Raw genomic sequence first — 12296 nt, forward strand, 5'->3', positions numbered from 1 at the left:
CCACCCACTGAAAGCAGAAATTCACTATGTCTCTTCACACATCACTTTTTTTGTTGTTACTTTAATTTAAATTATTTTACTTGGTGGCATTTATTCACTTCCACTGGCTCTTCATCAGCGTTGGTAAAAAATTACCTCATTACTTCATTTTTCTGTCTGTAATTACCGTGACAGATGAAATCCTACAGCGAATGCAAGAACTTTGTTAGTAAAGAAAACAATATTCTCACCACCAAACCTTCCACCTTGTCAATATTAAGCCAGAAACAGCAGCAGCAATTCAAAAATAACCCCTCTGGCCTGAATTTTCATCTTTTTTCTCCTTTAAAAAGTCATCTTGGAAATATAACCAGGAGCAGAAATGAGCAGAAAACTCTTCATGAAAAGGGGAAAAAAAAATGTTTTACCCTCTCTTCCAGCCGAGCCAGCTGCTCTTTGTAGTAGGCATCGTGTTTCTTCAGCTCCCTGTCCTTCTCTTCCAGCTGCCTGGCCTAAAAAAAAGAAACAGGATAATAAAAATGTTGGATCATGAATACTGTCCACAGTCCTGGGCTTTTTCCTCCCCTCCTCAAGAGTTCTGCCCGAGTTTGTCCAAATGGATTTGGAAATGGCACCAAAATGGACCAGGCTGGGATTTATTTTTATTTTTTAATTTGAATTAACTTGGAAAATCACTTCCAAACTTTGGACAACCTAATTCTGAACAGATGGAAACTTGGGAAGAACAAAATCCTTTTATATATTTGCTAAAAAAGTGCATCTAAAACTCTGCTGGTCTTTAACCAGAAATCACTCCTCTGGAAACTCCCAGATTGGCTGAAGTACCCACTAAGTTGAAAAACTTGACCACAGGATCACTCCCATGTCCAATGATCTAAAATAATACAGAATAATTTAAAATATTTATCTTTTCAATCCCAGCATGACTTGAGTGTTCATTTAAGAGACACTGCTCCCAGCAAATTGATGTTTTTGGCTTTTCATCTGCAGTATTTCCCAATTTCCAGGATTAAGGGGACTCATTAAAAATTAGAAAATCCATTTAAAAAGCACACATGCACAGAGGAATTTATTAAAAATATATAAAGCTGTAAGTCCTGCAGCATAAATACCAGACAAGAGATTTTTAACAAGCTGTGAAGGGTTTAACACCTAAATTATCAATGCAAATACTTTCCAGGTTCATCATTTTTTAATAAAATATCTTTAGTGACTAATAATTATCTAATAGAGGTCATTATAACAATTACACCACATATTGTACAGACACAAGACTCGATTCCCTTTGTCAAGATTAATTTTTTGGGGTTTTTTTAGCAAACACCCAAGGAATACAGTAAAAAGTTTGGATTCTCCCATGTTTTCTTTTTCAACTACTTACCTTTGTTTCTATGTCCTGAAGCATGTAAAAGATGTTAAAATTCAAATTAGATTTATTATATAATGGTGAATAGAAAGAATGCAAAAAAAACCCCACCCACATGCACATCAGGTGTGTCTAGAAAAATGCAGAAAACTACTTGGAAACTGTTGGGGTTTTTATGCAACGTCACCAGAAATGCCCCAGAAAGCCGTATTTGGATGAACCAAACCCTGTCCTCTGCCAGCCACTCCAGCAGAATTCCATGGAGCACATGCCCTGTCCACCAGCATTTAAATCAGCCTGGACTCACTAATTACAGGTTTTCCAGAGCTCATTCCATGAAATATTCCACAGCCAAATTCCCATGTTTTGTACTGATCATGGTTTGCTTCTTTTTATAGCTAATTCCTGATGACCTCCCAGACCTGGTGGTTACAGAACAGCTGAAAATTCACTGCAGGTTCTGTGTGCCCCAAAACCATCCTCTCCCAAATGTGGATTCTTGGAATGGTTTGGGTTGGAAGGGATCTGAAAAATCATCTCATTCCACCCCCTGCCGTGGGCAGGGACACCTTCCACTGTCCCAGGCTGCTCCAAGCCCCAATGTCCAGCCTGGCCTTGGACACTTCCAGGGATCCAGGGGCAGCCACGGCTGCTCTGGGCAACCTGTGCCACACCACCTCATATTCCAGATCTAATATTCCATATCTGGTATTCCAGATCTAATATTCCAGATCTGCAAGGCACCTTCATGGGTACCCAATGCAATTATTCCATGTCTAACCATCCCATGATCCCCGAAAGACAGAAGATCCCCAGAACATTCCTTCTGTGCAAATGGATTCAACAGGCCAGTGACAAAGAAAACACAAAATCAGTGTTCCATAAAGCTCAGGAGAACTCGGTTTAGTTCTTACAATCCAACTGTGTTTCCCATGAATCTGTCCATGACCTGGAACTAAAACTGACTTTGGAAAGGCAATGGGATGGAATCAAACCCAGGGAAGAACCTCCTGACTGAATTCACTCACCCCATTTCTGACGATTCATGAGGGCAGAGCTTTTCAGGGTGTAAAACTCAACAGATCAAGGGCACAGCAAGGACAGAAGAGACAAAACCCGTCCTTATCCTCCAGAATTTAAGATGAGCTTAAATCCTTTTCCTCTGTCCTGCTCTGATCAGGGAATGCAGTAACATTTGTTCCAAGGTTATCCATCTGAAAGGAAGATTTTGCCCTGGAAAGTTTGATTTAACCTGGGAAGTTTTTTGGTTTTTGGGTTGATTTTTGGGTTTGGTTCCCTGTCCCCCTCAAAATAATTAATCATCAAACCAGCTGGGTTTTACTGCTCTCAGTGACTCTGCTCATTGCCCTGATCCAGCACTGATAAAGGAGAAATACTGTATTACAAAAATACTAAATAATATGGTTATCCAAATGTTTGCTTCCCTGTATTGTGGAAGTAACTGGAAAACTTGGTTGGCAAGTAAGAAACTCAGCAAAAAAGAGTTTCTTCCACCCCTGACACTTGTACAGTAACGCAGACACAGCAAAGTGCAAATGAATAAATAATAAATAAAATTATTCATTTATACAGGAGACTATAAATATGCCAGTAGAGGAGAACTGAGTGCCAAAATAAAAGGTGATATTATATTTATGGGGCTGCAGCAACGAGATCCCTGTGAATGTCAATGAGCTGCAAAAAAATAATTAAGAATAGCCATGTTTTCAATTAGCTGAATGCTGCACTTGAGGTGTACATGAGAACCTGGAACAGGTTTGCTGCTTCTTCACGAAGAAACTCTGATAAGCAAAACCTTTGCTTGGGTGTTTTTTAAACAGCAGCTTCAAAAGGCCACCTTTGGTTCCCAAAACCCCCCAAATTTAATACCCAACAGAGAGCACGAATATTAAATACAGGTTCTTCACAATCACAAGGAAGTTGAACCAAGATTTAAAGGCCAGCCTGGGTTTTGTTTTCAAAAGTAGCACCTGGATTTGGCACCGCACTGGTAGGAGTTGCCATCACGGGAAAAATGGGTATCTTCCCTACAAAGAAATTCCAGGAATCGCCTGGCTGCATCTTTGACAAAGCCAAGCCCTGCTCACACTGAACACAACAAAAACACATTTATTTTTGTCCTCTGTGAGGCAGAACGGAGCAAACAAGCAGCTGGCTGAAAAGTCATGTCTAATAATTAAATTTTAAAAGTAAATAAAGGAATCTGGTCAGCTGGATGCAACAAGATTCCAGGTGTGTGTGGTCATAAATTGTTGTTACTCAAAGAGCTGATGAAAAAGAAAAATCATTATCAGGTGGTTTAATGTAGGTTTTTAGGTAGATTTCAGACTCAGCTCCTGAAGCCTTCGGCAGTCCCAGGTTTAGAGCTGCCCCTCAGCACTGACTCCAAGCTCCAAATTCATTAACATCCCAAAAATTTACAGTGGAACTGCTGAGATGGCTCCAGTTTGCGTTTTTCTGGGAAAAGAATGATCTGCTTCAAAATAAGAGTCCAGTTTGAATTTATAAATTAACATCAGCCAGTTGAAAGTCCTCTGAAGGTCTTGCTTCAGGGTCATCTCACCAAACATCAGGGGATGGGGTAGGTGGACACCAAGGGACTGGTGACCTCCCAAGGCACATCCAAGGATTCCAGACCTGGCATTGAGGGTTGGGGGCTGGAAGAGCTCCTGTCACATCAGGTTTATGAGTGAAGGAGATTTTCCAAATGAAATCCTGATCACAGCAATGAGGGAAAGCTCACATGGAATATCTGCAGGCCTTGGGGCGAGCCTGAAGGAAAAATTCATGGATTAAAGGGCTAAAGAAAGTGGTGGCAGCTCCACCAGCTCCACCATCCCACAGGAGATCTGCTGGCAGCTCAGGATGAGTGGGATGCACCAGCACAAGAGAGATCTCAAAACATGATCTTCCTCTACCACGTTGCTGGAGGTTTTCCGTGTCTTTTCCAACCTGAGGTTTGCTGGATGAGCACATCCAGGCGTTAGGGCTGGGTGTGAATCCCACAGCTCACTGACATCAGGATCACTCGGGTCCAGGCTGTGAGTGCCACATAAAACAATTATCCAGCATTTCATAAAATCAAGGTTTGGGCTGGAGGGGTCCTTAAGGATCATCTCCCAAAGCCCTGCACAAGCAGAGACATCTTCAACTCCACCAGGCTGCTCAGAGCCCTGTCCAGCCTGACCTTGGATGTTTCCAGGGATCTGACATCCACTGAATTCCTCTCCCCCTCACCCAGATATAGCCCTGTGCATCCACGTTTGCACGTTGATAAAATCAGATAAAGCTTCATTATTTGCATAAATTATTACAATCAGCAAAACTACTCTCTTCTTCCACTGCATGGAGTGTCCCAAGAAAAATAATTCCCAATTTCCACATTTAATGGATGTTGAACTGCCACAGTTTTAATTTTTAACCTTCTATTTCAGCATATAAATACCCCCATCATTCTGAAGAGGCAACACCAGTAACTTATGGATATTCTTGGGAACATATGCTGCTCCCTTCCCCCTCAAAGAATTCCTTTTTAAATCATCACTATGCACAAAATCATTCCGAAGCACAAAAAAAATCATGTGGACACATCACTTGAAAAGAGGGATGTTCGTTTCCACTTATAAAGGCGGAGAATTGTTAGGAATTCGAAACGGCAGCACCAATAATGCATCATAAAACGGAGTCTTTGACAAGTGTAATTAAAACAAGCTTTTGTAATTACCACTAAATGTGCTACAGTACATTTTCTAAAAATAATGAAGTCCTAAAAGAGTGAGTCGAGCAGATAAAAAAGATCACATTGAGAGGAAGAGGCTAATGGAGAAAATTAAAAAATTGAATTTATGAACAAGTAAGGATCTAGAACAGAACATGTGACAAGAAGCTTCATTTACTGAATCTCGTTATGGACCAAAGGAGAAAAAAACAAATGTACAAATGCCAAGCAAAAGAATTACAGATTCCAATCCTAATGTGAATCACGGGAATATGCACAGGAAAATCCACAGGAACGTCGCTCTCCTTCAAGGCAGAAATTCATTGATGTTGTTGCCCCAGTAAAAAGCTGAATAAAAATGCCATTATTATGCCAGAACAAAAAAGCTGAACAAGGAAAATGCCAGAATGACTGAGGTTGGAAAAGCCCTCCAAGATCACCAAGGCCAAGCTGTGCCCAATGCCCACCTTGTCCCCAGCCCAGAGCCCTGAGTGCCACCTCCAGGAACTCCTTGGACACCTCCAGGGACAGGGACTCCAAACCTCCCTGGGCAGCCCCTCCAGAAGGTGGGACAGCCAGAGAAGGAGGTGGATGATTTAGGGAGAGCAGACACAGCCAGAGAGATCCCAGAGGTTTCTGCTCCAACAGGGGCAGCTGTAGAGGCCACAGCTGGCACCCCAAGGCCGTATCCAGCTGCGTTTGAAACCTTCCCAGCATGGAGACAGAAAAGCTCTGCTGAGCCTTCTCAATCTCCAAGGTCCCCCAGACTCTGTGCAGGCAGAGGGATCCCAGAGGAGAAACAGCAGGAGGGAAGTTCTGAGTCACCACTCACCCGAGAGGACCCCGGGTTCCTTCCAGCCTGATTTATTTTATGATCCTATCGCAAAATGAGGGGCAGAAGAATCACGTATTTGTACCATGTTGCCAGAAATAAGAAATTACAGAATCCCAGACTGGTTTGGGTTGGAAGGGACCTTCAAGATCATCTCATTCCAACCCCTGCCATGGGTGGGGACACCTTCCACCAGCCCAGGCTGCTCCCAGCCCTGTCCAGCCTGGCCTTGAACAGTGTCAGCACTAAAGAAAAGCCGCCACTTCTCACCAAACTCTGAATGAACCATCTGGTTTGCTCAGCTTAAAAACAACAGACTCTGAAGACTTTATTCCCTTGAAAATAAAAATTGAAATACACTCATGACTATTCTATTCATTAGCAACAGGCTTTAGAAAAGCCTTGTGTTCCCATCCAACCGTGGTTCAAGGGAAAAAGAGATGCTAAACAAATCTGAATTACATCTCTGCATGTCACTGGGAATGAAAGAAAGGCATGACTTATTCCTGAAACTCTACCCATGCTTTTCAGGCAGCCAACACAGTCCAAGGAGATCAAACATTTTAAAGACTATCTGTACTGCTGCCAGGTATTTGTAGCAATTCAAATATTGTCTCTAACCGTTGCTGACAGCTTCTGATGTTTCAGTCATATGTCAAACATGTAGTTTTCCACTAAACTGAAAGAAGCAGCGACTGCTCCATATGAGCCAGAGTGAATTTCTCTCTATAAAACAGAGCAAAAGGACCATTATCTTGTAAAGTTCAGGAAAAAAACTGCCAGCAAACTGATTTAGGACTCTGTTCTACTTCCATCTTTGTTGCTGTTGTAGCAAATCATAAATATTTTTGCCATTTTTTACCGTGCTCAGAATTGATATTAATGATGATTTTGCAGAAATACTTTTAAATTCCTGGATTAAACAACAGAAGGGTAAAGAAAAGTTATGGCTAAGCACAGTCAGCCAATATCTGAAGCATTTTTAAACAAAACATGATGTAAAGCAAAGCAAAATATAAGGAAGCACCTCCCTTTCAGAAGTTCACCACTGCAAAACCAAGCCAGAGAGAAGAAATTTGCACCTCAGTTGCCTCACACCCAAATATTCAGAGAAAATTTTGAAATTTCAGCTTTCCACCCAGAACTCTTCATTCTTTTGTCCAAAACCCAGCATCGTTTGTCACCAGTGTTGTATTATTATCGTTTTAAAAGCCCCAATTCTCATGGTTTGTAAAGTGAAGATTCAATGGGCTGCACATAAACAGTGACATAATTCTTAGGGCCGCTGCATTAATATCAGCAACAAAAACTCACCACCTCATTGAAGCCACTTCAAAGCCAATCTCATTTGGAATCCCATTGAAAACCTCCTGTATTTTCTGTTTATTAGAGGCCTCTCAGCATCAGGGGCCGTTCTCCACAGTTATTTTCCATCTGTGAATATCCCACTTCTTCTATCAAATGATCAAAACCCTGCATGAATTGGTATCATTTCCTCCCAGCACAAGTTGCCTCATTGGAAGAGGTTGCTCAATCTGTTATCCTGGGAACCAATTCCCACTAAAGGCAGAAAGTGATGATGCCCAAGGAGGCAAATCCACTTTGGAATACCAAATAAAAGGACATTTATTGCTGCTCAGCTATTCAAGGGATTGATTTCTGCTTAAGACACAGAACTGCGTCACTTGGAACTACATCAGGTGTTTCTCAATTTGAAAGCTACAACACAAGCAGAACCTTCATTTTTGGGTGTTCAAAAAGGCACTTAAAAATACAGATAATCTATTGCCTTACAGGTATTTTATCTGTGTTTTTTGGAATTTTGAGCTTGTTAAACTGAACTCTTCTATTGAGTAACAAACAAACCATCAAAACTCATTGATTCTGCCCAAATTATGCAGCCATTTTATTTCCCATTAATCCCAAACAGAGATTTTCCTACTCAGCTTGAGAATGAAAGAACTGTAACCAGCAGACAATTTAAGACTGAAGATGTAACTTGGAAACAAATTCATCTTTAAACAGAATATTTGACTTAACAGTGAAATGTGGGGATCAACCTCAGCATTGCCAAGGGAAGATACTTTTGGTGAACTTCTGGAATGCTACAACTTCGTCCAAAGACCTTTTGGCATCGAGACACACAAAAAATTCACATGGTAAAGAAAATATTTACAGCTAACTCATGTGCCAGATATATCAAACTAAACAAAATTTATCTCAATTAATAAGTCAGTTTTTAGCTCTGTTTCATTTTTTCCAGCACTCTGAAAACTCAATTCAAACAATTAATAGGACGGTTTGTAGTTCTTCACTTTATAGCCATAAAATATTTAACTAAGTGTGAAAATCCTGAGTTAATACTACATAGTTACCATAACTCTTTAAATTACTACCTACAAACCAAGATCCAGCAAAGCCTTGGGAAAGTGGGAGAACACAGCAGGATTTAATGCTCTTTGTATTTTAATTACTAAATTACAACACTGGTCTTTCAGCATTTTCTTTAAAGATTTAACAACTTACTCTGAAATAAAAGCACCAGACGATTACTACCTTGAGTAGAGCAGCTCTGAAAGGGGCTGGGATTGATTTATGCATCGATTATTGGTGAGCATCTTCCTTTTATATAATCCTATAACACGTGTCATTGAATTTCTGTGTCCAACTTCCACTCACTGCACTTTTATTTCTCTTCTCATTTGATTGCAGAGTCTCCAGGGCAGAGCCTGGAACTCACTACACATCTGTGCAGTGTTTAACATAATTATACTTCAAGCTCTGCTGGTGTTTGTGTTATTCTAACAGAAATAAATAATATTCTAAGCACTGAAAATATTCAAACTGGATGGAAAAAGGAGGTTTAATGCAAGACAGGCGGGGAAACAAACACTTGAGTTTTGTAAAGATCATAGCAGAAAAAGAAATCAAAATAATCAATTTTTTTAAAAGCCCTTGCCCTGTTCAGATGGCTGAGTGTGCCAGGAATTTGGGACTGGGCAACTAAACAAACTCTCAAACTTATGAATATAATTAAGTAATTGGAGGCAGGAAATACAATGAAGAGAGGGACTGATGCTGACATTTCTATTCCATGCTCTGACATCCTCGTCACGAACATTTGCTGAAACAACATTTAAAGGGTTTAACACTGCAGGGACTGCTCCAAAAACATGGTTCTATGTGGTTGTACTAAAATGTTTATACATTTTAGTGTAAATTTTTGTCACACTTGGAAAAATAAACCAGCTGTCCAACAGGATATTCAAAAATAATTTAATAGCATCTTATGCACAGAAAAATGTCAAGCAAGTAATAATGAAGGCCAATAAAATGCTCAAAGGCTTCATAAAAATTACTGGATTGAAATCAAAAAATTGATTCAAAAAAATTGAATCCAAAAAAAAGAACAACCAGAGGAGATCATGGCAGGTAATATCCCAGAAGGGTTTGGGTTGGAAGGGACCTTGAAGATGGGCAGGGACACCTTCCACTATCCCAGGCTGCTCCAAGCCCCGTCCAACCCAGCCTTGGACAATTCCAGGGATGGATCCAATGAGGATGAGTAGAAAATAACTTGGAAGCAAAAGTCTGCACCAGCCAGGTGAAGCTTTTTTGTTCTGACTGTAAAGCCCCAGACAAAAATTTGATATTCCTGCAGGAAGCCAAGGAAAACACGTCCCGTGTGTTAAGACAGCAAAATAAAAGCAGGAGATTTATGAAGAAAAGGGGAAGGAGAAGACAGCACCACACTGAGATCACAATATTTAATATAAATAAAATTCAGATCCTCCCAGAGCTCTGGTCACTCCCTGTATATTTTTATTTATTTTTATTTATATTTGTATTCTGGTCACTGCAGAGAAAAGAAAGAAGCTGGAGATACATAAAGACTAAACCCCTGAGAAGAGCTCTGTGTACAGGAGAGAGGTACACAAAATAATTAAATGTTCGGAGAAGGTGAGCCAGGCTCTCCTATTTACTCCTTCTCATAATACAAGACCAAGGAAATATTCAGTGAACAGTGAAATTGAAAAGCAACAAATTTGAAACCAATTAAATGCATAATTAACCTGCAGAACTCATTGCCACAAGTTATCAGCGAAGCCGATCTCTCAGCAAAACCCAAAAAAGTTGAGATGTTTGTATTACCTCTGCTAACATCCACACTTTCACCTTCAAGCTACCTCAGACTCCAGATTCCTTGGAGCACTAAACAGTCTTTTAACAACATAACATTATTATCAAACAATTAACAACACTGAAATCTGTCATGTGTCAGTTATTCGAGATCATAAGGAGGAAACTCCAAAGAACTACTTTATTTCTTGTGGTGTCTGACAAAAACCCTGATTTGAGTCCCAAATTTCAGCCCCTCTCAGCTGCTGTGATGCTGCTTTTACACAGCCCGGAAAAGTTTAAAATCAACCTTGCCAGCTTTTTTTACCACACTCAAGATGAGAATTTCTATGGGGATGACAAATCAACACCCACAGCTTCAAGGTCTTTGTGTAGAGCTGCCTCTTCTTGTTTGTGGCAACAGCTAAAGGGGGTGAGGAGCTGATGTTCAATGGAACTCAAGGTGTAAAGCAAAACAAAGAATCTCATCAGCAGGGAAAAGAAGAGTTAATGAGGAATTTAAATACTGCTGAGCCACAAACCAGATTGGATCCAATGGCTTGAGCAAGTGTCTGCTCAGTGAATTTCCATCCATCAGCCTCACTGTCCTGAACACAGAAATTCAGGCAGCAAAAAGAGCAATTTCCAGCTTGAAGAAGAGCAAAAGTGCTGAGAAGCACATGGAAGAAAGGGACAGTGATTCCATGTTCCAGGTTTAGCAAACGAAACCACCACTGGTGGCTCCCAGGGCTTCGCCCTTCCACTTCCACTCCGGGAGAGCTGGGAATGTTCCCCTGGAGAAGGGAAGGATCCAGGGAGAGCTCAGAGCCCCTTGCAGGGCCTAAAGGGGCTCCAGGAGAGCTGCAGAGGGACTGGGGCCAAGGCCTGGAGGGACAGGAGCCAGGGAATGGCTTCCCAGTGCCAGAGGGCAGGGCTGGATGGGAGATTGGGAATTGGGAATTGCTGGCTGGGAGGGTGGGCAGGGGCTGGAATGGAATTCCCAGAGCAGCTGTGGCTGCCCCTGGATCCCTGGCAGTGTCCAAGGCCAGGCTGGACATTGGGGCTTGGAGAAACTTGGTATCGTGGAAGGCTCCCCATCCATGAAACCCATGGTGCCCTTCCCGCATCTCCAGCAAAACGACCCTAAAATTGAGGGAGCACCATCCATGCAGGAGGATGAGCTGTGCTCTCAGTTCAGCTCCTGGTGCAGCCTCAGGAAAGATTTCTTTCCTTTCCTTTTCCTTTTTCAGGCTCTCAGTGATGCTTGCCAGGAGTCTGAGGCTGTCTGTACAGCACCTGGAGAATCCACAACCCGTGCATTTTCGAAAGGAATGCTATTATGTTAACAGGAACATTTTTATGTTGTGGGTGAGAGCGTCTGGAAGGGAAAGCAAACACTTAAAAGTGCTTTCTAAAAAAGACGTTTCATCCCAGTCAATAGGATGCTTCAGGAAAATACAAGCTGCCATGTACTTCTATAATAATGGGGAAAAGAAACAAAAAAACCCCGTCTTTTGGGAGTTGCTAAAACATGTCAATTTTATACAATGTTTTTTTGTACTGCCCAACATTGAGAGTGCTCGAAAGCAAAGCTCTCTGCTGGATTTGTGAAGTGTTGGTTTTTTTTTTCCTGCATGCCTCCAATCTATTTGTCATGCAATACAGCCTGTTCTAGCCCACAGTGAGAATTAATGCTTCATTTTCTAAACGTGGAGAGACATACCAACTATTTGCACAACTAATGGCACTGGTATTTGCATGAAATTGAGAAGAGCAAAGAATTGTTCAAATTAGATTAATTTGGAAATGATAGAAAAGTTACAACTTTGCTCTGTCCTTTAAAAGGGAAGAAGAAAAATCTGCAGAACAAAACATGACTGATCATAAATAGAGGAAAGGATCTAATAAAATGTTTATTCATCCTTTATAACACAGAGTACACGACACCCTGCTGAGGTTTCAGGTTATTAAACAAGATGTGGCTCTGCAATGAAATGGGAAAAACACCTGGGATTGAAGGAATTCTTCCCTGTGAGGGTGGGAAGGCCCTGGCACAGAGCAGCTGTGGCTGCCCCTGGATCCCTGGAAGAGTCCAGGGCCAGGTCGGACAGGGCTTGGAGCAACCTGGGATCATGGAAGGTGTCCCTGTCCATGGCAGGGGTGGAATTGGATGATCTTCAAGCTCCCTTCTACCCCACTCTAAAGAAAGACTCCTTTTATAAAATTTTAGGTTTAGAGGA

The 12296-nt window shown here is 41.4% G+C and overlaps 1 protein-coding gene across 3 annotated transcripts in view; it reads right to left on the reverse strand.

Annotated features, from left to right (window-relative positions):
* CHCHD3 (coiled-coil-helix-coiled-coil-helix domain containing 3) overlaps window positions 1-12296 on the reverse strand; it is a 126154-nt gene that overhangs the window by 52254 nt on the left and 61604 nt on the right. For 2 of the 3 annotated variants that reach the window (XM_048301824.1, XM_048301823.1), the window contains exons 5-6: window positions 1382-1396; window positions 408-491 (exon numbers count right to left, since the gene is read on the reverse strand). In XM_048301824.1, the coding sequence (XP_048157781.1) occupies window positions 408-491; window positions 1382-1396 (99 nt within the window). The remainder of the gene's footprint in view (window positions 1-407; window positions 492-1381; window positions 1397-12296) is intronic. The other variant, XM_048301825.1, reaches the window with a different exon arrangement.

This window comes from Corvus hawaiiensis, chromosome 4, assembly GCF_020740725.1.
Source record: "Corvus hawaiiensis isolate bCorHaw1 chromosome 4, bCorHaw1.pri.cur, whole genome shotgun sequence".
In the NCBI taxonomy this organism is placed as follows: domain Eukaryota; kingdom Metazoa; phylum Chordata; class Aves; order Passeriformes; family Corvidae; genus Corvus; species Corvus hawaiiensis.